The sequence below is a fragment of the Gopherus evgoodei genome, chromosome 13 (assembly GCF_007399415.2).
Source record: "Gopherus evgoodei ecotype Sinaloan lineage chromosome 13, rGopEvg1_v1.p, whole genome shotgun sequence".
In the NCBI taxonomy this organism is placed as follows: domain Eukaryota; kingdom Metazoa; phylum Chordata; order Testudines; family Testudinidae; genus Gopherus; species Gopherus evgoodei.
The window spans coordinates 7,133,721-7,159,738 of NC_044334.1; the positions used below are offsets into that span (position 1 = coordinate 7,133,721).

At 44.0% G+C, this 26,018-nt stretch overlaps 1 protein-coding gene and 1 long non-coding RNA gene across 7 annotated transcripts in view; one reads left to right on the forward strand and one right to left on the reverse strand.

The window, feature by feature from the left end:
* KDM2B (lysine demethylase 2B) overlaps positions 1 to 26,018 on the forward strand; it is a 176,040-nt gene that overhangs the window by 75,618 nt on the left and 74,404 nt on the right. For all 6 annotated transcript variants that reach the window (XM_030583398.1, XM_030583397.1, XM_030583399.1 and 3 more), the window contains one exon: positions 18,694 to 18,809. In XM_030583398.1, coding sequence (XP_030439258.1) covers positions 18,694 to 18,809 — 116 coding nt within the window. The remainder of the gene's footprint in view (positions 1 to 18,693; positions 18,810 to 26,018) is intronic.
* On the reverse strand, positions 13,447 to 25,999 carry LOC115661160. The gene is made up of 5 exons (XR_004003023.1): positions 25,933 to 25,999; positions 21,717 to 21,831; positions 15,072 to 15,166; positions 14,560 to 14,709; positions 13,447 to 13,851 (listed from the first exon to the last, which is right to left on the reverse strand). It is a non-coding gene; the product is annotated as an uncharacterized LOC115661160 (long non-coding RNA).

Here is a 26,018-nt window from a genome sequence, read left to right on the forward strand (position 1 = left end):
ATGTTTGTAATGCACTTTGTAAGAACTAAATATTAAATTATTATTTATTTGTTTATAGTGTTCCTGTTGTCGTACCTGGTGCCTATTAAACAACCATGTGTAATCCAGAATTGGTATGGATGAAACCCACCCAGCCTGTATTTATTCATGAGACAAGTGATCTCTGGTTACAAATACAAACTAAGATTATATAGAATAAGCAAATGCATCTTGCACGGTTTCCTAATAAATCCCAATCTTGGATGGATTGTGGATGGAGGAAATTCTACAGCTAAGGGCCCTCCCCTAAGAAGGCAATGGTGCTCACTCCTGGAGTTTAGCCTTAAAATAAGTACCGTATACAGGTGGAATGCAACAGCTGTGATAGAGCATATGAGGAGAGTCTGTCCCAGGCCACTTATGGCTTTAGAGATGATAGCAAACACCTGAATTACACCTGGAAACAGGCCAGGAGCTAATAGAGCATTGTGTTATGTGTTTGTATTGGCCTGCTCCACTTGAGAAGCAGGACGACACATTTTGCACTAGCTGAATCTTCCAAGTGCTCTTTGAGAGTAGTTCTAGGAGCACATTATGTATCCCAGCCTGAAGATGACAAAGGCATGGAAGGCTGTAGTGAGGTGTGCATCAGAGATGTAAGGTAACAGATTCCTGGATGATAAAAGGCTCTTCTGGCCTCTGATGATCAGATAATCAGCAATGGATCACATAAAACCCTGAGACTGTACATGACTTGGAAAAGGGTGGTGGTAACTTTTACTGGAGGGAGCAGTTAGAATCCTCATCAGTGTTTCAGGGTATTTTTCTGTGCCCAGCATTATCGCCTTAATCTTTTCTGGATTGGTTTAAACCATGTGGCTTTCATCCAGGGTCCTAACTCAGCAAAGCACAGAGACTTCAGGATCGTGGCTAAGTATCATCAACGTACTAGTGTCACTGTAGCCAAGACATGTCTTAGTTTCCCTTAGCAGACTCACCCTAAATGTGTATGTATGTCTGCACTGCAGCTGGGAGGTGTAATTCCCAATGCAGATAGATGTACACGTCGTAGCTCTGCTTGAGTTAGCACCTAAAAAAGTAGTCTGATGGCAGCAGCATAGATGGTGGTATGGGCTAGTCACTTGAAAATGTACTCAAGGGTCATGTGGGATTGTATTTGGTTGGCTAGCCCAAGCTGCTGCCTGTGCTGCCACAACCACAATGTTCATTTTAGGCTCTAGCTGTAGCATTCCCTAAATGCGAGGGGACAACAGGACTGACTCCTGTGGGACACTGTACATGAAAGTCCTTGAGGAAGATTAACAGTGCCTCTCACAGCAATCTAGAACCTTCCCAAAGAAGTGACTGGAGCCATTATAAAATGGTCCCAGTCCACCTCTACCAGTTCCCATTGATGAGTTGGTGACACTTCAAGATCAACAGTATCAGCATATGTCTACACAACCAAAAAAAATCCCTAACTTGGACTTGAGCTACAGGGCTAAAACGGCAGCATAGATGTTCCTGCTCGCATTGGAGCCTGGGCTCTGAAACCCATCCTCTCACTGGTTTCAGAGCCTAAGCTCCAGCCCAAGTGGGAATATCTGCACTGCTGTTTTTAGCTCCATAGTCAGAGACCCATGAGCCCAAATCAGTTGATCCAGGCTCTGAGATTCGCTGCTGTGAGGCTTTATTTTTTTACCCAGTGCTATAAGACCTAATAAAATAAGTAAGGAACCTGACCTCTGTCTATTAATAAAATGGAGATAATCAGTCCACTGTCAGTATTTAACAGATAATAATAACCAAAGAAATAGTTCAGTCTCTGCAGTCCCAGGTCTAAAGCTAGATTGATAGGATTCCAGGAAAGTAGAGCGATCTAGGTGAAGCTGGACTTGGTTTGTCAATAACCTTCTCCCAAAATGGAAGGTTCAAGATTGATGTCATTGCCACCATCAAAAGATGGTTTCTTCTGTAGAGTCCTAGCCACCACTTGCTTTTGGATGGTCGGCCACTTGCCCTCATGGAAGAAGGCAGTAATAATTTCCGTTAATAAGGGTCCTAGTGTCACTCCTCTGGCTTTTAATAGCCATAAGGGACAATGTTCTGTCTTGCATGTGGCTGAGGCTGCAGCACACCCTGAACCTCCATCAGCCAAATTGGATGAAATTTAGCCAGGTAAGAGGGCCTGTTTGGTGGGTCTTGCTTTGATATTGAGTCCAGAAACTGCCACATATCTGATTGATCTTATCTTTAAAGTAATGGGAAATTCCTCATAATGAGAGAGAGTTGATTCTGTTTCCATTTGGAGGCAATCACAAGGCTGCTCACCACACTGAATATTTTTGCTGTGCTAAACTCTACAAAGATTATATGGGGGAGGAAAAGCCTTAAGATGATGACGATGATGCCTCTCAGCTTGCATCATAGCCATGAAATAGAAAAAAATGATCTCTGTCACAATCAGATCAAGAGCTTGTCCAGCAGTATTTGTGCTATAGATTCCTTCTCTCTTACATGTCTGTGTACTAAGGCAACATGCAAGAACAGTCTGTGGGCAGTGGGTTTTTGGAGTCCATTACTATGATGGTCATGGACAAAAGATTATAGCTTGCCCCTAGGCCGTTGATGCACTGGGCCAGTGGTTGAAGAACATTATCAGAGAGTTCTGTGAATCAAGAGACTACTTTAGCCACTTCTTCTTCTCTGGGCTCTCTCATATATGGATCACTTCCCTCCAGTCCATTTGAAATACTCTCCCCCACTCGAAAAAAGTAGTAGTAATCAGACAATGTCACCCCACCTTTGAATCTCTTCAGTGACTTCCCTTTGACCACTGCCTCAAATTTAAACTTTTTGTCCTTCCCTTTAGTGCCCTGAAAGCCCCCACCCCCCATTGACCTTCATCCAATGTCTTGTTTCTCACCTTGTCTCCTGCTACTCCTCCTCTCCACCTACAAATCCAGCTCTGGTGCCCTATTCATCTTCTTCACCCTTTCTCCTTCTCTCCTCAGTCACTCCTTGTACGTGGAATGCCATTCCCATTCTTGTTCTCCAAGCCACTACCCTTCACTGCCCTCCGTCAGCATACTTCTAAAAACTCACTACCTCAGAGTTACTCACAAAAAGTGAGTTATGTTACCATAATAAATAAAATGAAAAACTCTTCCTCTGGATCTCCAAGCATGTCCCATCTTTTCTGTGTATGTCACTTTAATTGTAGGTGATTTTACCATGCCAAAGGTGTGAAAACACTATACCTTCCCAAATATATTCCAGCAGTCATCATAATGATTTAGAAGCTTGGATTGTGTTGGTTCACTTCTTCTCCCTAGATAATTTGCAAGGCTTTCATGCTTCTGGGATCACATTTTCAAAAAGTGACCTCCATTTGTGTATCTTCTTGTGCATGCGCAGACAGTAGTGCATCAAATATGTATGTATGAGTGTTTGCATGCACAGAATTGCACAGGTAGGGGTGGAAGCCCCTTATGAAAATTTGGCTCATGATATTTCTGTGAGAGTTGTGAAAATGAAGGGGATGAAGCTACTAGAAGTGTTTGGGGCTATGGGATCTACAGAGGTGGACTGAAAACACCCTTTGAATTACTTGGTATCACTGCTTACCAGAATGTGGATGAAATAGCAAAAGCTGAATGCTTAGATTTTCTTTTCGTCCTTTGGATAGGGTTTTCACTGGCCTCAGTGAAAGTCACCCATGAGCACCATAGACAGGATTTGGCTCTGTATTTGACACTCGCTGTTTTGTCTCTAATTGCAGGGAGGATTAGTACAATTCAAGGGCTCAACCTAAAGAGAATCTAGAAAGCACATTGTTTATGCTCTTTCAGATGGTAAGCCTTCCATGTTCGTAGTTTTAATTTGAAAGCATAGAACAAATTAACAAGTTGCAGTGTGTAATTTGGAAATTTAGTGAGACAGCTTTGAGAGAGAGCAAATTCTTTAGTAGCCATAGTCATCTTGGGTTCTCCTCTGATCAGTTCTTATAAGTAGCAGTGATGAGCTGGGTCATTGCTTGGGTGGGAGACCACCAAGGAAAGAACAGGAAATTGTGTTGCTGACTCACTAAACAAAACTCTCCTCCTGAATTCATCGCCCAGCATAGCATTAGTAAGTCATTGTGCTACTGGAGGTGCCATTTTTTGTGTGATACATAAAATCCAAGTATTTGACCGTATATTCATATTGTCATTAAAGATCCCATGAGACTTTTACAATAATAGAGTTGTCAGCTTTGATGTCCTGTCAAAAATCCAAACCGGATAATATGCTTTTAACTGGATATGCCATTCTTCTTCACTTCCTTTCCTAATTTGTTTAGCGTTGCCGTATGTTGTTAAACAAAGCACACCTCACTCCAGAGCTGGCAGCATTCTACTGGCGGGCAAAGTGATTTTATTTATGTGCAGTTTGTAAAATGCCTTGGGATCTTTTAGAAGGAAAGACACTATGTGAATGTAGAATATTATTGTAATCACTGGAATTTTTCATAGAAGTGAGACTCTAACAAAGTGTGTGCAGCATTCTTGTTTTCAGTCAAACACAGCAATTATGACACTCCCTCTGATGAGGCTGTTATTAGGAGAGAAAATGGATGGCATGGGAAAATAAAATCATAGAAATGTAGTGCTGGAGGAAACCTCAGGAGATCAGGTAGTCCATCCCCTTGCACTGAGGATATGTGCTGGGGCCTTGGATGTGATTCACAAAGGTTCAGAGTGCCTTAAGTACGACAACAGTGATGTCTGATGTGGATGTAATTCTATTTCTTATTAGAATGTGGTCCCTAGATCATGGCCTCGTTGGCTAAGCCAGCCTGTATGTGAGAACTTTAATGAATAGTGTTTATACCAAGGGCAGAAATAATTTCACATTAAAAGTATGACTGTTAAATTGACTTGCCCAATAGGATGCATAGCCATGCTGCAGATTTTGATTTTCCAAGACTTTGCTGGTTGGGATTTTATACTGCAAAACTGAAACAAGGAGTGATTCAGATCTAGGTCTCATTATATATCTGTAATGGGGTGACCACCTCCAAAGCGCCCCCTTGTGGCATGGGGTAGCCCTGCAGCATGTCTGTCTCAGTTTCCCTTTGCTCAGGGCTTCTCACTTTCATGAAAGCTTTCTTGTAATCCATATCACCCTTACATGGGCTGGTTTAATATTACAAACAATTTCAAAATAAAGTCCTCAAAGTCTTATATATTTGCCCTTGATCAAGCCACTCCCAGGCCTGTCTGCCTGGAGTCTTCTCTGCCTTGGTAGACCACTCCCAGCCATACCTAAGTGGAATCTTTTTTCCCCTGCTGTTTCAGGGTCCTCTGCAGGAGCCATCTAACTCTCTGCAACCCTCTCATCCCTACTCTTAGGCCTTCCTGCCTAGGGTCTCTCCTCAGGCCTCTTCTTTATCTACCCCAGATACCTAATTGGGTCACATGATCCACTGGTCACATTACCTTCATTTTCCCTACCTGAGGAGGGTAGTTGGCTGTGTCACAAGTGCAGCTGACAAAGGCCAACCACTCTGTGGCAATATGTAAACCTCAAAAGTGCAAGGGTTGCAAAGGAGAGGGTTACAGATCGATGGTTCTGGTTTTGGCCCTGCTGTTTTTACAACCATCAGTGTTATGTTCAGTTCTAAATTCTTAGCAGCTTCTTGTTTGTGATGGAGAGTGATTGGTGGTAAGATCTGGAGACTGAGGGTCTAGGGGCCTGTGGCCTGTTCCCAGATCATCCATGGACTCGCTGGAGAGCTTAGGTAAGTTATGTAGGTTTTTTTGTGCCTTTATTTCCCCAGCTGAGGGAGGTGTTCTGAGATTCAATTAATATTTGTAAGGGGCTTTGAGATCTTCCGAATGGTCTTGAAGGGCAATATATTAGTGGTTAACTGTTCAATTTGCTGAAGACAGAATTTAAATGATGTAAGGCTTACAGTTGCTAAACTACTTGTGATGTTATTGGGGACAGTTATCTTTTTAATTGTCAAACATACGAAAGACTCACCGCAGGTATTTTGGGCTATGGGGCACTATCATGACCTAACCATTCCTCTCTGATGTCCCACCTTCCTGATAATACTCATTGATTGATTATCTCACTAGACAATCAGCCCTTTTGGCCTTTAAGACATATTTATTAGATGTTTGCTACCCAAAGTTCTGCAGAACTTTAGGAAAAGAACAGTATATATTCTTTACAATATAGCAAACAATTGTTCAGTTGCCAAAGAAAACAGAGACATCAGTGCTCTGGCTTGGAGCCTATGGTCTACTCCTTAGACTTATAAGTTAAATGCCCTTTATTATTCTCGGATGGCTGATTAAAGATACAGTAGGAATTTGCAAGCCCCTCAAATCTAGTAACAAGTTTTGGAATGTTTAATAATGCCTGTTTTATAGAACTTCAGAAGATAGAATCTCATTATCTTTTTTTTTTTTTTAAACCATTCAGAAAGGCCTTTGTTGTTAATTTAACTTCCAGGTTTACTGAAGGTGATAACAGCTAAATAATCGAGTGTATGGTAGGAGCATTAGAGTGATGTGTAATTGTGAACTAGATAAGGTTAGCTCTGAACTTCCTGACTAAAATGCCATCACTGTATTGACTGTGGACTCTACAAAGGAGGGAGTGTTGAGGGAAAGAGCAAGTGATCTTTATTATTTCAGTTCTTGAGGATTAATGAACAACTTTAGGAACACCCAACCTGAGTGGGCTTGTTTTCTTGTTGCTGCTTGATAATTGGTGTTACAAAAGGTGAATAAACTGTACTTTTTAATTCCAACCTCTTCTCTTTGTTGCTGGTGAAAGGTGCTGGGCTTACATGCCTGGAGTCTGAAGTCCTCTGCCTACAGAAAAGAATGGCACAAATAGTGGCAGTGTAGGATTTCTCTGCTGTACCCTGACAATTTGCCTCAACTCTGAGCTATAGGAACCATCTTCAGATGAATTAGAGGGTAGATCAGGTTCCATTTTCATTCAGATTTTCATCCCTTTTCTGAGACTGCCAATGCCTGGTGCTGCTTTTCAATTTCTGTCCATTAGAAATTAGACTGAATCTCATCAAATAGCTATCAAATTATACCACTACCAATAGGGGCCAGGTTGGAATGGGTGACTTACTGGGAAAAGGTTTTCATCCATTACCAGTCCATGGCAGGGCCGGCTTTAGGAAGTGCGGGGCCCTGGCAGAGATGACTTGGGGAAAAAAAAAAGTGTTTAAAAAAAAAAAAAGCCTTTCATTTCTTCCATGTATTATTTACTTTCCATAACTATATAAATAATAAAATTATATATTATGTACATTGCATCATATAGGCTGTTGATTGGTTATTAATGACTGCCGTTTCACATGTGTGAGTCCCCACCACTCCCTGGGGGTGTGCACGTGTGTGGGTCCGAGCTGCTCCCTGTCCCCCCTCATGGAAGCAGGTGTGCAGGTTACTGCCCTGGGAACTGCAGGGCAGCAGTGGACATGGGGCTGGTTTGAGGGACTGACTGGAGGTAGGGTCTGGCTGCAGGCAGGGCAAGGGGTGCGGGGCTGGCTGGAGACGGGAGTGTGGGGTGGGCTTTCTTCAGGCAGGGACACAGGAGGGTGCAGCAGGGGTTGGCAGGGCTGGAGACAGAGGAGTGTGGGACTGACTGGCTTCAGGCAGGGGGGTGCAGCAGGGTTGGCTGGAGGCAGCGTGGGCAGTGCAGGGCTGGTGTGGGCAGGGGTGAGTGTGTGGGGCTGGCTTGTTTTGGGCAGGGCTGCGGGGGTGTGTGGCAGGGGTTGGCTGGAGACAGGGCAGGGGGTTTGGCAGGGGCTGGCAGTGGGCAGGGGGTGAGGAGCTGGTGCGGGCAGGGGGTGCAGCAGAGGCAGCTGGAGCCCTGGCCCTTTAAATAGCCCGCAAGCCCCCTGCTATCCCAGGGCTCTGGGGGCTATTTAAAGGGCCCAGGACTCCCCTGCTTCTGCCCCGCCCTGGACCTTTTAAATAGCTGCGGGAGCCCTGGGGAATGCATGGGGGCGGCGGGCCTCCGGCGGCTATTTAAAGCACCAGGGTGGCAGAGGCAGCTGGAGCCCTGGCCCTTTAAATAGCCCCCGCTACCCCAGGGCTCTGGGGGCTATTTAAAGGGCCGGGAGCTCCATCCGGAGCTCTAGCCGGGAGAGCGGGGCCGCAGGGCTTGCCTCACTCTGGCCTGAGCTCCAGCTGGGGCCATGGGGCTTGCCGCTCTCCGGCCGGAGCTCCAGCCGGGAGGCCGGGGCCGCGGGGCTTGCCGCTCTCTGGCCGGAGCTCCAGCCGGGAGGCCGGGGCCGCGGGGCTTGCCGCGCTCTGGCCGGAGCTCCAGCCGGGAGGCCGGGGCCGCGGGGCTTGCCGCGCTCCGGCCGGAGCTCCAGCCGGGAGGCCGGGGCCGCGGGGCTTGCCGCGCTCCGGCCGGAGCTCCAGCCGGGAGGCCGGGGCCGCGGGGCTTGCCGCGCTCCGGCCGGAGCTCCAGCCGGGAGGCCGGGGCCGCGGGGCTTGTCGCGCTCCGGCCGGAGCTCCAGCCGGGAGGCCGGGGCCGCGGGGCTTGCTGCGCTCCGGCTGGAGCTCCAGCCGGGAGGCCGGGGCCGCAGGGCTTGCCGCGCTCCGGCCGGAGCTCCAGCCGGGAGGCCGGGGCTGTGGGGCAGCCACGCTCCGGCCGGAGCTCCAGCCGGGAGGCCGGGGCCGCGGGGCTTGCCGTGCTCCGGCTGGAGCTCCAAACGGGGCCGCAGGGCTTGCCGCGCTCCGGCTGGAGCTCCAAACGGGGCCGCGGGGCTTGCCGCGCTCCGGCTGGAGCTCCAAACGGGGCCGCGGGGCTTGCCGCGCTCCGGCTGGAGCTTTGGTCAAAGGAGCGGGGCCACGGAAGACCCCGGAGCAGACCACAGCCGGAGTAAGTAAAAAAAAAATAAAAAAGGCGCCTTAGGCGCGGGGCCCGATTCCTGGGAATCGGGTGAATCGGCCTAAAGCCGGCCCTGGTCCCTGGAGCCCTGCAGTCTCGCTCACACACAAATCGAATTTCAGTCTCAGGTAATAGTAGGTGTTTTTGGTTTTGTCCTTCAACCAAAAATGTGGTGTTCCTCCTGCTTTTGATTTTTTCAGTCCTTAATCCCTTTGTTCTAATATTAGTCCCAGGCTATTTTAGCGTCAAAGATGGAATGAACTTTGCTAAGTTTTTTGTGTGTGTGTGCTTTGCTTTTATGAGATAATATCTCACAACTAGCAATAACCCTTAAAAGATTTATGCTTGTGCAGTAATATCAGGGCTTATGTCCTTTATAGGATCTAGGGGGAAAATTGATTACAGACACACTTAAGAGATATCTACTGTAGCTTCCATAGCAGTATTTAGCCATTACAGGTCAAAAAATTCAAACATGCATGAGCATGTCTGACATTGCATCCACTAGAGGATGACATGATCATACATGCAAACAGATCTGATATTCCATCCAGTAGATAGTACTGCTGACCTATCATAGCAGGACTGAGAGATAAATGTAGTTTATTATTACATGCATGATGATAATGAGGGAACACCAGTGCCTTCAGATTATGACCTCAGTTGCCTTTGTAGCTCCATTTTGTTCACCTACTCAGGAAAACCCTCTTCCTTTTTAAAAACCCACTTGTGTGGATGCTGAACATTGGAATTAGGAAGCTCAGAAAGCCGCTTCATGTTCTTGTTTGCAAACAGTTATCTAGTTGTTTCATAACTTGCTGATGTCTGAGCTGTGGGAATGAATCAAATGTAGCAGCTGAGCTTGTACGTTCCTTGAACTTGTTTGCCCCAGTGTTACAATCAGGAAATGTGAAAGGTGTTTCCCACTTACAGCTTGTCTCTGTACTCTCTTCATCCCTTCCACACTCCTAGCACTGGCCTTGTCTCTCTTTCCCCTACATCCAGTCTGGTTAGTGATAGTGCAGGAGTCTTTACCTTGGAACGTCTAACCTTCTGAACCAGACTTTGTGTCATGCTAATTTGTCAACTTTCCATCTTATTTCTGATCTCATCTGTAAACATCTCTTCTCCCTTGTATACACTTCCTAATGTCAGTCTCTTTCTGTGCTATCATCAACTCTGTAACTGCTTTCATTAAGCAGGTCTAACCTATTTTAGGATACAGTGTCTCTCAAAGTGGTTGTACAACATTGGAGTCAGATTCTGCTGGACCCTGCATGGATGCACAAAGAAAAGGAGAGCACCAGCATCTTCTCTTTCTTGTTTCCTCTGCAGGTGCTGGCTTGAATCCAGTGGGGGAGCATAGTCCCTGCTTCCTCTTAGGTCTCCTGTGAGTGTTAATTGTGTAAAAGGGCTAGGAAGTCTAAAAGGAGAGCATGGACCTGGGTTTGGTCCCCTTCCTTACTAGCCAGCAGAGATGGCTGAGTGCAGAGAGAAGAATGTACTGTGTGCTTTCCAAGAAAGGCGAAGCTGCTGCACTGATTTGCACTGCCTGGGAGCCCACAGAAAGTTCTGGTTGACTTTCTGGTCTCCAGTGGCTGCATTGCCCGTCTGCACCCCCTGTAATGTGCCTGAAGGACATTCTGCCCCTACAGTTCTGTTGTGTGTTGTCAGCAGATCTGAGTGTAGCCTGCCCTCTGAGTCTTTTTTCTGACCTTAGTGGGTTTAATGCTGTTATTTCAATGTCTCCTTACTGGGTACAAGTCTGTTAACAGCACTACTGTCATTTCTTATTTGTTTTATAAAAAAATGTGTATTTAAAGGGCCTGATTTTCAGCCTGGCCTCAGAGTTTTGGGCTCAGATATTCTGAGAAGTCCTTAGCAGGACCAGTTTTGTTTCTAACAACTACAGGCACAGATATTATAGTAAGATAAGTAATTACTTGATTTGTGGGCTTAAGCAGGGATTTAAGCATATTACCCACAAAAGTAGAGGCTGCCTCTGAAAATTGTTCCTCAAATTCTCTGTTACCCTCTTTACTGGCTCTTCTGCAATGACTGGCTCAAAAATAGGCATTATTTACTCCCTTGTCAGTAATATTTCTGTTAAGGATTTATTGCGCCTGAGGCACTGTTCGCTGGAGCATTGACCTGATCGTCAGTGACTGTTCCTCTGGAGCTGTTACCTAATCACATCAGGGTCCACTACTAGCGAGTTTGGGGATCGTTAACACAAGAGCCCTTAATACCTGTTGGGGCTTGTGAGGCTGAGACTGAGAGGTCTGGGGAGATGTGATGAGACTAAAATCCATGGGGGGAAGAAATAACGAAAGCAGTAGCTCAAGTATGGATTTCCCCTGAGACAACATAATTTGAGCAACCTAAGCCACTTTTGATATTGTATGGTGGAATTAAAAAATGTATTTTAAAGTCTAACTCCTGTGTTGATATATTTTTGCCCTCCCTATAAAATGAAAGAACCAAAAGCAATAGCTTCTTTCTCTCCACCTCTGCTTGCTGTTGCCTCTAAGGTCAAGTTCTTCTTTGAGTGTAGGTGTTTGTGTGCTCCAGTGTACAATTGTTGGAGAGTTTTTATCCTTAGCTGTACCCATCAGGGTAGCCTCAGCACCCTCTGCTGACTTGTGTACATTGCTCAGGCATAAAGGGCTGAGCTGCCCTAGATCCCTCTCACCTCTTTCCTATCGCCTGTGATGATTGTTGGAGCTCCCTGTCCTTATTTTTGCAAGTCTTTTCTCTATGCCTGTAAATAGTACACATGTATAGTTACTGTAGTTTAGTAGTTAGTTACTTCATAGAAATTTTTTTTTGTTTTTGTTCTTTGGTGGTTCCGGCACCCAGTTTGGGTACCAGCTGTGGTACTGGACGTATGGCGTGCTCTCTGGCAAGGCTATGCTGAATAATGACCCTAACCCCAGCTGCCTAAAGCACTTATGGGAGGCTCACAGGAGTGACGTGTGGCATTTGTAAGGGCTTTCAGCCCCATTTGAAAAAAGACACAGGGCAGCAGGTTAAAATATCTGTTAATATTGGCATTATAGCCTCCATCTGAGCCGTGTACTTCGATCTGGGTACCAAGCATCTTGGCGTTGATCAGTAGCACAATTCCAGCACCTCTGGTATGGAGAGAGAGATCAGCAGTACCGAAGAGGAGAGATCAGAAATTGGACTCAGTACCAAGGTCGTGAAAGGAATCAAAGAGGATGAGCTCTGCTAAAGACTTGGGAGGGTGTTCAGAGAGTAAGCACTTCCCATAGCACACCTCTAAACATGGGAGTTCATTAACCCCAGAGCCCATTGTGGGCCTGTCGAGACCAACTCCTGACACACCTTCATTGGCATCTCCTTGTGCCGTGATATTGCAGATTGTCTTCCTGGTACCATCTACTCCTGAGGCATCTGAGGCTGTGGGAGAGCTGTTGAATCTCTCGGTTCATCCTTCACTGGCAGTTCAGGGGACTCACCTGGCACTGGTGCCCAAGGTACCACCCCCTGTGCTTTCAGCTCCACACCAACCAGCTCCACTGGATGTGGCAGTAAGGCCGGTAGTGTCTAGTGGAAAGCCATAGGTGATATCCCTGGCTCCAATTTCGTCAGAGTCTGAGCCTTCTTCTCTGGCACTGGTGGGTATGGCATTGCCTTGATCTCAAGAAGAAGCTTTGTCCTCATCAGACTCTGAAGTAGGTTCCTATGTATCCCAATTACCTGGTCCCGTCAGAGGGATATGCCGCTTGCTGGCCTGGTTTCCGCCTTAGTACCAGCAGGGAACTTATAGGAGGAACCCTGGTGGTATGCATAGCTGGGGTCCAGTGACCCTTTTGGAATCCACGAGGTTCCCCCCCTCCAGTCAAAATCTTTGCATCCATCTCAGTCGGCTCAATCTGCTGAGCATCAGGAGCATCATTGCCACAAGCATGATAGCGTTGGTACTGAGACCAGCACCAAGGGATCCCTCACACAGCAGTTGCATGAGAGCTAGGAACTGGACTGGCCCCCAGTATTGTTAACACCCTCTTCCTCATCTCCTGATAAGGCAATTGTGGCGGAGTTTGTTTTTCCACTTCTGGACAATGTTAAGACTCGTCAGATGCTGTTAAAGAGGATGGCTATGACTGGATATTCACCTGGAGGAGGTCCAGGAAAAATCCCACAAGCTGGTGGACATTCTACTGTGGCCCCAGCTAGAATTGCTCTTCCAATAAATTAGGTTTTTTTAGAGCCTACCAAGATCCTTTGGCAGAGCCCACCTTCCCTGCTTCTGATTGCTAAAATGGCTTCTAAAATGTGGAGAGAAGGTGCTATGTCCACTCCCATGGGTTCAAGCACATATATAACCCCCCTCCTCCATGCTGCCTTGTAGTGGCAGCTGCCAAGAAAAAGGAAACACAGGGACTCATGGGAGCAACATAGGCACCGGGCTTCAACCGCAAAGAATAAAGAGGGCAAGAAGCTAGACTTTTTTGTGAGGAAGTTTTATTCCACAGATGGATGGTACTTCACATTGCAAACGAACAAGCTTTGCTGGGACACTACAGTTTCACCCTGTGGGATACGGTTTTGAAATTTAGAGACTTGCTTCACTTCATCTGGGAGCCTCACTTCCTCATTTTGATAGTGGAGGACAAAATGGTTGCCAGAACAGCTCTGGTGGTATGTCTTGATGAAGCAGATTCTGCAGAGCACAGCATGGCCTCTGCCATCACAATGAGGTGCTCGTTTTGGCTGGACTCTTCTGTCCTCCCTCCAGAGGTGCTAGAGCTAGTGCAGGACTTACCCTTTGAGGTGTTGCTCTTTTCTGAAAAGATGGATGAGGCTGTGCATAGTTTCAAGGATTTAGAGTGAGCCTGAAATCCCGGAGCTGAAATCCCTCAGCGGAAGGCATTCTGCCATCATCAGTGTCAGTGATTTCAGGGATTTATTACTTGAGACCAAGATCTATCAAAGAAAAGGAGCAGAGGTTACAAATGGTGATCACCACCACTTCTCTCAGTCTATGCAACCACTGGTGTTTTGTAGAGGCAGGCGACTTCTTCCAACAGCTCATTTTGATAGATAGCTCAAGAGCCGTCTACCTATAATGAGAGTGACATCCTTTTCTGTTCTAATTTTTGCAAACTGCTTGTCCTACTTCTATCATGCTTGGACCCACATCACAACAGATCGGTGGAATTTAAGCATAGTGAAGTGGGATATTCGCTTCCTTTTATTTCTGCTCCAAATTTCTGTCCCCTTTCCCCCTCCCTCTTCAGGACCCTCTCTCACAAGAAAGCATTACTGCAAGAGGTACAATCATTTCTTGTAGGTGCTAGAGAGGAGATCCCATCTTTGTTCAATAGAAAGGGGTTTTACTCCAAATACTTCCTGATCCCGAAGGCAAAAGGAGGTCTTTGGCCTATTTTAGATATAAGGCAGTGGGTTTTGTTTTTTTTTTAAATAAGGAAATTCTGGATGGTCACTTTAGCTTCCCTTATTTCCTGGAGACAGGGGACAGGTATGCTGCTCTCAGCTTAAAGGATGCCTACATTCATGTGTCAATTCAGCAAGGCCACAGAACATTTCTAAGTTTCACTATCTGGGGCTGCCATTATCAGTTTACAGCCCATTCCCTTTGGTTTCTCAGTTGCCCCTCTTGTATTTACAGACCATATGGTGGTTGTAGTAGCTTTTCCTCTGGAGATGGGGGGAGTGGTCCATGTATTCCCTTATCTGGATGACTGGATGATAAGAAGTTGGTCCAGGTTGCAGGTGGTGTCCAGAATCTGCATAATCTGGTCCGCTTTCAACATGCTCAGCCTGTTAATCAACACAGACAAGTCAGTCCTGTCTCTGATACTGAAAATAGAATTTATTGGAGTGGTCCTGGACTCCACAATGGCCAGGGCCTTGCTACCATAGACAACATTTCATGCAATGCAAAGTCTCTTTCTGGACTTGAAGGCTTATCCTCTCTCCATGGTCAGACTTCTGGATCACTTGGCTGTGTGTACTTACCTGGTCCAGTACTCCAGACAGTGCCTCAGATCCATTTAAGGCTAGGTGGCAGATATATATTCTCCAAGAAGACACCACGTAGGCATGTTAGTGCACGTACAAAATTGCAAAAGGTGCAGGAGGTACTGCTGAATAGTAGAAAACTATCAATGAGGACAACTTACCTTGCTAAGTGGAAAAGGTTTTCCATCTGGTCAAGGCTGAAAGGTGTCTTCCTCGTCCTTGGTTCTATTCAGCAAAGGCTGGACTGTGTTTGTACCTGAAACATCAAGGATTAGTGATTAGTTAGGGTACACTTAGCAGCTATGTCAACATTTCACTGTCCTGGGGATAAACACTTCCTTTATTCCAGTCCAGTGGTTGTAAGGTTTTTAAAGGGCTTGGACAAGGTGTTTCCACACATAGTCTTATTCCACCTTGAAGCCTGAATTTAGTCTTAACTGTGCTGATGGATCCTCCCTTCGAGCCTGTAGTGACTTGCTGTCTGTTACACCTTTCAATGAAGGTAGCACTTTTAATAGTCATTACATTGGCCAGGAGAGTAGGGGAGTTGAGGGTGTTAGTATCACATTGCATTTGTGGACAGCAACAACAACTGAAATGAAGATCTGAAAGGTTTAGCCTGTTCCAGATAAAACACTGATGCTCTTCCAACATCTAGAGTGTGCAATAACTCTTCTCCCTTGTTAGCATGAGTCTTTGGAAAGAAGGTCGGTAAGTAAATTACTTGGATGATATGAAAAGAGGAGATCACTTTCATAAGGAAAGGATAGTATCACATTCAGCATAGATGTCCAGTTGTATTTGTTTATGTTACCACTACGCTAATGTGGAGCTGTTAGATAGAATATTGGGTCATTCAGCTAGATCCCAAGTGGCCTGTGCAGCATTTCTGGCTCATGTGTATTAGACAGTTGCAAAGCAGTAACCTAGTCCACATGTCACATGTTTACCTCGCACTATGCAATTTCTCAACAATCAAGAGATGATGCTAAATTTGGACAAGTGGTCTTCCAGTCCTTGTTCAAATAGAATTGCTCGTGAGTCACCTACAGTGGAATGGACATGTGCAGTCACTCGAAGAAGAAAAAATGATCACTGACCTTTCTGTAACTACTGTTCTTCTAGATGTTTTGCACATGTCTGCGATGCACCCTCCTTCCCATCGCTATTGGAGTAATTCCAATAGGAAGGAACTCCTGGGTGGGGTGGGGTGTGAGTCTGGGTTGGCTTGACCCTTTATGCTAGTGTAATATGCATCAGACAGCAGAGGGCATGCTCAGGCTGCCCCGATGGATGCTGCTGAGGGTGAAAACTCTCCAACAACCTTGGACTGGCGCGTGCGAACACCCACAGTGAAAGGGACATGTGCAGCGCATCTTGAAGAGCAACAGTTACAGAATTTTCTGCTCAGTGAATTTTTACATTAGTCATAAATCTCTGACAACAATGTTTTTTAAATAACCTAGAACAATTGACCGCACAATAAAATTCCTTAATAAAGCAATCATATCCAGTATTTACAATTCAGTGTGTTGGGATGTATTGAGGAGAGGAGTATGGCCTAATGGTTAGATCAGAGGACTGGGAGTTCAGGACTTATGGGTTCTATTCCCATCTCTGACACTGCTTCACTGTGACCTTTTTGAGCCTCAGTTTCCCTATCTGTAAAATGGAAATAATTATACCTACCTCATCAGAGTAGGTTAACCCTGAGTTGCCAGATACAATCCCATTCTACCCAACATGTCAGTCTCTGAGACCTGGTAGCAGCTTAATTTTTTACACGCAGTTCCAACCCTTTCCCTTATGTCACGTGAATCTTTGATCATCTGATAAAAGCAGTTAACTCCAAGCTCTGTAACTTTATTTAGGTTCCCTCTCTTTCTCACACCTCCATATGGACCAGGGTATGGAAAGCCAGTTATTTTTACAAGTTTTTTAATTACATTTGAATGTTTAATAGATATATTTAACGTGATCTGGTGCATTGATCTGCTTGTGAAGAGGCTTTATAGTCCTGCCGCATGTATCCACCAGAAGGCCATTACAGGTGTCAAAATCTTCTTTACTCAGTTGTTGTTGTTTTATAAATTTCATGGGCAGTATCAACTGCAGCTTTCATCCAAGCCAGTTTATAAGTGTTAACCCTTTTTTCCAGGTGGGGAAAGTGAAGCACAGAGAAGTTAGGTGACTTTCCAAGTGTTCACAGAGCCCGTGGGTGAGCAGGGAACAGAACACAGGAACCTTGTTTCCCAATCTATTGGTCTGATCACTAGGTTACTCTGCTTACTCAGTAGTTTTTTATATATGCATATCTAAGACTAGGGTATTATTTCTTATAGTAGTTGCCCCTGTGAGGAAGGAAAGAAGCTAGATTGATTTGGAGTGACAGACTTCCTTGTTGATTGTGAGTGAGTCAGAGAGGGTATTTACTATACCTATTGTAAGAAACCTGCAATAACCCAGAGTTGCCATTACCACTGGGCACTTGTAATTTTCACTTCATTAGATTCATCATGTGGAATTAGATTAGTAAAGTCAGAAAAATGTACCAAGAACCAGGCTTTGTGTTCCCTCTCCTACTAAATGCTTCTCAGTGAAAGCACTGTGAGCCAATGTCCTGTCATATATGATGGTTCAAGGGCTTCCCAAGCATAACTCAGCAGGTCCACAAACTCTAGCAGGGGAAATGCTTTTGTGCCTAGTGGCTGGAGAGTTCACCCTGTAGGCCCAGGTTACATTTTCCTGCTGCCTCACTGATCCTGAGGCGAATGAAAACCTCCCCAACTTTAATGGAAAACAGTGCACAGTTAGGAAGAAATTGACAGCCCCTTATGCTCTGCTTGCTGGTTTATTAATTGAAATGCTTTTGATTTAAAACAAGAATTCATGTTACAAACTCCCAGGGTCCTAGATCGTTAGTAGGATCAATTCCTTTGTCACTGCTGAGATCAGAGTCTAGAGTCCTATGTATCCTATGCATCAGCTAATCACGTGACAGGCAAATAGTGCAGAGGAAGGAACGCAGAGAAGCCAGCTGCCTGAACTGCTATGGCTTGATCCATGGGCGGTGAGCTTCCTTACCTCCCGTTGGAGTCCATTAAGGTAACTTTCCTTGCAGGATTGGGTTGTTAGCAATCTCATCAGCTGTAGTGGGAGAAACACTTTGGCAGGTCCTTATACAAACACTTTCAGTTGTTTCGAAGAATTGGTAATGGGATATGGAGTTTTTACCTCTACAGGATGGCTGCTAGTGACCTGAAGTTGCTACTGTCTGATGGCTGTTTGGGGGGCTTGTGTGATACATGTTTGGTGTGTCTCAATACATCTGCACATCACAGACCTGCCACCACTGTTAATATGATTTGTGCCCTTGTTTGGTGATGTCAGAAGAGAGATTAAGAGCCGAACGGGCCATGGAGAGTGAACTTCCTTCTTATCTGTGGGTTGTGGTTGACTCACGTTGGTGCAGCAGCGTAAGGGAAGCTTGCTTAGCCTCCACCCATGTTATAGCTGTTCTGTGGCTAAATAGAGGAATTCAGTCTCCAGAGCTGCTATTATACACACACGCACAAACAGTCTCTTGCTATTACAACAGTCTTGAAGTGTGACCTTGAGCAAGTCATTTAACCTCTCAGTGCCTCAGTTTCTCCATCTGTAGAATGGGATTAATAATATTTGTATTCCTCTTGGTGGTCTATGAGAATTTGTGATTGATTGTAAAGTCCTTTATGATCCTACGTAGCGTGAGGCATTCTCAGTTCTTTTCTTTTCCTCTTTTAGGATGGATACATGCAGTTTATACTCCAGTAGATTCACTGGTGTTTGGTGGAAATATCCTGCATAGCTTTAATGTTCCCATGCAGCTTCGCGTCTATGAAATTGAGGACAGAACAAGGGTAAGGATGCTTGATTCTCTTTTTAAGTGTGCAGTTCCTTGTGACTGTATCATGTATAAAATCCTTTTCATGTCCCTTTCTGAAAGACAAGAACTAGCGGTATCTCCATGTCACAGTGGTTTGAACAAGAAAGGTAAATGCCAGGCAACAAGGCCCTCCAAGTCCGTTTTTCTTGATGGGATTTGCTCACTTATTTGCCCCCAGTTCCCATTGACTAGTCACTGTTGAGTCTTTTGTCTGGTTTTATGTCCCCGTTGACCTCCTGTAGTGTAAACCAGGGGTTCTCAACCTTTTTCTTTCGGAAGCCCCCCTCTACCACCAATGCTATACAAATTCCACGGCCCATCTGTGCTCCAACAACTATTTTGCTGCATATAAAAGCCAGGACTATCATTAGGGGGTAGCAAGCAGGGCAATTGCCCAGGCCCCATGCCATAGGGGGCCCTATGAAGCTAAATTGCTCAGGTTTCAGCTTCAGTGCCAGGTGGCAGGGCATCAGGCCCTGGGTTTCAGCCCCATGTGGTGAGGCTTCGACCTGCTGGGGGCCAGGCAGCAAGTCTAATGCCAGCCCTGCTTGGCAGCCCCCTGAAACCTGCTTGTGGCCCCGCCAGCGGGCCTTGGACCCCTGGTTGAGAACCGCCAGTGTAAACGTCTTTCCTTTTACATGGAGATAAATTGACCTTTAGGGTACGCTTTCCCCTTCTCGTGTGGGCAAACAAGACCAAAGAACCAATGGAACTAGCATGGTTCTGCTGCCCAGAGTGGAATGGGGGAGCTATACAAAAGCTGCACAAGGGAACTACATTACTCATTGTTTGAATTCTGGGAAGCTTTCTTCCACAGCAGTTTCATGCTAGTGCAGGGGAAACTTTGGGGATTTGGGGGGAGGGGGAATTGAGTCCACACATCTGGCCAAAACACCAACATAGTGGGAAGGGTATCAGATCATGGAATAAGTGACTGTGTGGGTTCTACGCCTGGAGGATGAGAATTGGGCCTTTGGTTAGAATCCCAGTTACTTAATAGCTATAATTATTTTTAGCTAGATAAAATAAAACTAATAACAATCTCAAAGAAGTGTAATTCTGTTTTAGTTGCCCCATGTGGTGGGTTTTTGTTTTTTTTTTTTGGATAGCGTGCCACAGTTATGTAATGCAGATATTCAACCATCAGTTTATGTAAATTCTTTGCCCGAGGATGTTGTGAAGGCCAAGACTATAACAGGGTTAAAAAAAGAACCAGATAAATTCATGGAAGATAGGTCCATCAATGGCTATTAGCCAGGATAGGCAGGATGGTGTCCCTAGCCTCTGTTTGCCAGAAGCTGGGAATAGGTGACAGTGGATGGATTACTTGATGATTACCTGTTCTGTTCATTCCCTCTAGAGCACCTGGCATTGGTCACTGTCAGAAGACAGGATACTGGGCTAGATGGACCTTTGGTCTGTTCCAGTATGGTCGTTCTTATATACAGTCCTGATACAGTTATACTGGTATAACCCCGTGTGTGTGGACACTTTCATTCCAGTGTAAGATTGACTTTGTTCATTTTAGCTTATATCACTTGGGAAGGGATTTAAGCTCAACTGAAATAAGCCATTCTTACACTGGAATAAGTATCTACATTGAGAGAGAGGTTGTGTGTTAATGTTGTTTATACCAGGATAACTAGTAAATCTTTCCCATATAGACAAGGTCTATTTAATATTGTAATTTATTGAACACGAGCAGTATTCTCAGTGCTGTTCATTCCTACAAGAGGACCTGGTCCCTCCCCTAGGGATTTCAGTCTAAAATAAACACTTCTTACAGAGACACAATATACAGGGTGAGGACTTCAGCTTGAATCATGCACATTTTGCTTAGTGACTGTACACCATTTCCTCACCAGTGTGCAACCAACGCCTTTTTCCTGTGCAGCCTCTCTCATTCCAGTGTTCTGACACCAGGATGCTACTCCGTTACTTTCCAGGGGATACAAAGGCTGATAGGTCTTGTATTGCTAAGCATTGATAGAAGGCATTGGTTTCCTGGAGGGATTTGAATGGAGAGAGGGAATTTTTGGCACATAGGAAGGAATTCTCAGTGGGAGAGGTGGCATGGCAGAAAGGGGCAGTTAAAAGGGAGATCTGGGCAGAATGAAGGGCATGAGAGTGGGTGGAGGAGGAATCAAGAACAGAGACAAAGGCAGGAGTGGAATTTTTCATGACCTTGACGGGAAGCATGAGAAGCATGAACTTGATGCAAAAGGCAGTGGACAGATTTGAACAGGGGAGTGCCAGGAGGGGAAGCTGATCTTAGCAACAGCATTTAGAGTAAATCAAAGGGGGAGGTAAGATGAATTGCAGGGAAGCCACAGTGAAGGAGGTTGTCATAATCAAGGCCAGAGGTGAACAAGGGCTAGAGAATGGCATTAGGGATAGAGCAGAAAGGAAGGATTTTAGAGAGATTGTAGCAGAAAGACTGGCAGGGGTATATTGGAGCCTGGATGTAAGAGAGAGGAGAAAATCTATGAGGCTGGGTGATGAGGATAGTAAAGCTGGCAACAGTAGTGGAGACCAGGGGAAGAAGAGAGGGCTATAGAGGAAAGATGTAAACCAGAAACAGTGTGGGAATGAATTACATAGAAAGCCATGGAGAATATGGAAAAGAGACAGATGATAATACTGCAACAATAGAAGAGTAGGAGCGTCATTTGTATAGGGAGTTGAGCACCCACTGCTCCTGTAGACTTCAGTCAGAGCTGTGGATGCTCAGCACCTCTGAAAATCAGGCTCTTCCTTCCAGGGCAGTTAGGGTGGCTCTTAACTTTTCAAGTGTTCATCAGCATTACACCAAGGGAGACATTGGCCTATGTCACAATGAGCAGTTAGGTGTCTAACTTGCACTGAGAAGTTGGTCACTTACCTGCCATTTTTACCTTAGAAAATCTCCCTTAAATTGTTGTTTGGAAAAGGACGCTTTCAAGATCGGAAGCCCACATTTTAACCTTTAATCTTGTAGGTTTCATCTACGATTGTTTCTGCAAAGTACATGTAATACTTTATCATTCCCCCCATCCCCAAATAAATGTTTCAGTGCTTAAAAGGGGTGGGGGAGCGGGGGGGAGTCTGCCAATGGCCCAGGACTGAAACAACCCTACAGCAACAAACTCAGCACTCAATGCAGCTATATGATAATAATGTATTATACTCGTCTGGCACTCATGGGAAATCCTACAATAACAAAGACATGTAAATAATCAAATGCTCACAAGTAACCCTACAATAACAAAGATGTGTATGCAGCCCTACACGAACGAACTGACCTGCAATAAAACGTGACAGAAAATAAAAATACATGTTTTTTGTAAAATGGTGATTAAAAAAATCCTGAAATCATTATACAAGTCTCTCTTAAAAGTAAATGTTTTCAAAATGAACAGAATGCACTATTCAGTTTACTTTGTGGAACAAATATTGTAATTTCTTCTTTATTTGAATAATCCTCACTGAGTGGTATAGCCAGATCATGTTTAATGTACTTGAAAGCGAGTTCGCCAGTGAACAGACTGCAGATGGGTTTCTCCCGAGTATTGATCTTTCCATTGTGTGTAACACAGAAGTAAATTACATGATGTGATTCACAAAGTAATTGCCACACTCAAATCAGAGTGTAATCTGGGTGTGTTTCCCCTCTTGATTTTGCGCAGAACAATTTTATGGAGGTTTCACTGTGTTTAAACCTGCTGTATAATGCTTAATCATCTTTGATTGCTGGTATTCAAAGCCATTTTTATGCTAGGTGCAGTTGTTGTTGTTTTAGCAGCTAAGACAAGGATAATACATGGCTGAAATGGTAATGCTGATTTAGAGCCCAATAAAACCCCCTAGCTTGTACACTTGTCGTGCTTATTCTATCTTAATTTCTCATATCCCTGGGAGATTTTTAAAGAGGGTTATAGCCATTTAAAATAGTTTTTAGACATGTTTTTTATTACTCCTTATTGTTGGAAACAGCTTCTAATGTGCAATTGAGGTAAACAGTTATTCTTTAGCCTTGCAGTTTGTAGAGATTTTCATTCTGCCTTTCCTAGAGGCCAATTAACAGCTAGTCAAATAGGCCAAGCTGTTTAGCTCTCTGCTAGACCAGCTTGGGTAACTGCAAAGCAGGCTGCAATGCAAAGGTTCATCATTTTGGCTTAGGGTATTATGGGTTCAGTATTACGGAAGGAGAAGAAATGTTAAGCTATTTTTAGCTGATCTAGATTTAGCCACATTAATGTATTTGAACCTGTATGAGGATACAAGCATTCAAAATATATACGTAAGGTGGTCACTCACAGATGATGGTATTTGCTACTGATTCTGTTTTCTGGAACCTAAAGTTAAAATTTTAAATTGATAGATTAATTTTCCCCCAAATTAATTTAAAAAAATTGTTTAAAAAATATTGCGATGAGAATGATTCAATGTGAGTAGAAGACATAATGATTTTTTTAATAGCTATAATAAACTAATACTTTCTAGGGGAGAATGTGCCTCACATATGCTTGGGTTTTTTCGTTTTTTGTATAAGTCTCTAAAATAATTTCACTTTGAACTGTAGATACGATCATATTCCAGAGAGAATTTTTCTCACTGTACAGGAATAATTAAAAATGTATTCAGTGGATTGTAAATTATTAATCATAGAAGTTAGAGCTGGAAAACGTCTATTAGATTATCTAGTCTATCCCTCTGCTGGTGCAGGATTTAGTCCCTTGGCAGAAGATACGTTAGATAGTAAATTGTAAACTGATCACAGATAACTTTTGCCTTCGTAATTATTTTTTTTAAAAGTTCATTTGACCTACGGGTATGCAATAGGAAAAGATATGGGCATGTACATCATACAATTCACATCCATTACAACTAATAAATATCTAGGAAGGTCATAAATGATGTACTCATTTATGCTTTTGCATAAAGTACATTTAAGACATTTTTAAACCACTGTCAATCTTAGATTTGCTTCTACAGCAAAAGGCACTCTAGACCTTTGTACAGTATCTATTACTACATATGGTAGCTCTTACTTTTGAAGGTTTATAAAGCAGAGCCATCTCAGGCAAATAGCGGATTACAGAGGCATGGAGGGATTTTCTGTGGGTTGGAACATTGATAGTGAGGCAATTAGGAACTCAAATTGAATATTAAAGATTGATATACATAATGGGAGCACTGCATGCATTACTGCCTTGTCTTTCACATTGAATTAACATTGGTAACAACTAAATTTGGTGAAGCTCAGAATCTGTCAACAAATGTTGAGCAATGATGTCTTTAATATTCCCAGGCATGTGGCTGAAAACCTTTTGAAGGCTGAGGGGTGGAAGGCGGCTTCCTGTTTGTAAGTCAATTCTTTGCAAATTTTGTTTCCTGCAGTGCTCTCTTGGAAAAATTTGAGTTCCTTTATTAGCATATATTTTAGCATGGCTAATTTCCCTTGTGTTCTGTAATAGTGATAAGTGACATGATCTCTTCTTTCTGACATGTAACCAAACCAAAAGGAAAAAGGATTCTCCAGTACTTTAACACCCTGGGGTTGAATGTTGTTCTCGCATCTAGGTTTTGGTTTTTTAGAAGTACAGTGCTGTATAGCACGCAACTTAGGGAATTATTGGAACGATGCAGCAGCAATCAGTTGCATCACCCTCAGCAACATTTGACAGCATCTGGGTTCAGATTTGCCAGCTACATCTGTGCTGAGTTTATAAGGTCTCAGCTCTGGTAAACACTTTGGATTACTTATACTCTACCTTGCAATGCACTTAGTTTCCTTAATGACATGTTATTTTATTGTTTAAAGTGTTTCAGTTTCCCCTACAATGGGAGCAGATGCAAGTTTTTTTGACTGTCTATTCTGGGCACAATTTTCAAATGTGGACATTTTAGCAGAACATTTGAATCCCACAGGTGGATGCTCTGCTCATGGCAGGTGTGTAAATGTCTGTTTTGCACAGCCAAGTGCCAGTATGAGTTTCTAGATGCTGTATTTAGTCATCCTATTTAGACTCTCATGTTTAAAGAAAATGGACTGCCTGTAATAATGATCCTTTCTGGTGCAATGCAGTTTTCATTAAAGGTGGGCAGATACGTGTTAGACCTGTTGGTTAAGTGAGAAGTTAAACTGCATAGAATGTGTTAAGAGCTGTTTCAGATAATCCTGCTGCAATGTATGCAAGATAGGTTTTATCCATCCCACAAAATGCAAATTCAGTGCCTGCAAGGAGTAAGAACTATTCAGTGTAAGTACCTGTGCATGGAAGGTATATGGCATTCATTTGTTTTTTTTAAAAAAAACAAAGCGGATGTACATACGTATTCAAACACAGCAAATGTACATACATATTCCCAAATTGGAGGCTCCACAGTGTCTTCCTTAGCACAGAGATCTCCCTTACTTGGAAAACTATTAGAAGAAAAAATGCAGTTTCTTTTTCTTTTAAACATGAAATAAATATCACAGATATACAGCACTGAGACATCAGCTTCTAATACGAAAATGGCAAGGCTGGGAGATAAAGGGAAGGGAATAGAATTTTTTGGTAGAATCCCACTTTTCTGTTAGATTCAGGGCAAATGTTGATTGACTACCAAAATATTAAGAGTAGAACAAAGGTAGGGGCCTTTTTTTTTGTATTTAATGTTTGAATGTGATATACCAAGAATCAAAATTTTGTTTTTGTTCTGTTGTTTAATCAAATGGTGGTATTGTAAAGACCTGAGTTGACAAGGGTCGAGTTTCCTGCTTGGCTTTTTGTAGGTAATAATGCTGTTTTGACAAATCATGGAATAATTTTTAGGAAATCAAAAGAACCCACATTTATTTTAACTTGAATTTTAGAGACTAACATCTGTATGTGACCACCCTATGTTTATACAGTAGATAAATAATACCTTAGGGGGCCATGCATCAGTTTCATGATTTCACAAGACCACAGCTCCCTGCCCACCTCCCCCACCAACCCAAGAGGGTACAAATTAGTGAACCAAGGAATGATGCTATCATAGCAGGCAGGCAGGCAGTCTCCTCATTTCGTATGCTGAACGCATACATCTCACTCAGCTCCCACCCTCTTTCCCCTCCCCCTCCTGCATACCGTTTGTGCTCTTGATAACATGATGAGAATGATGACTGGCCCTTGTGCTGCAAACTTCTCTTCCTTCCACATGGATTGACAGTCTC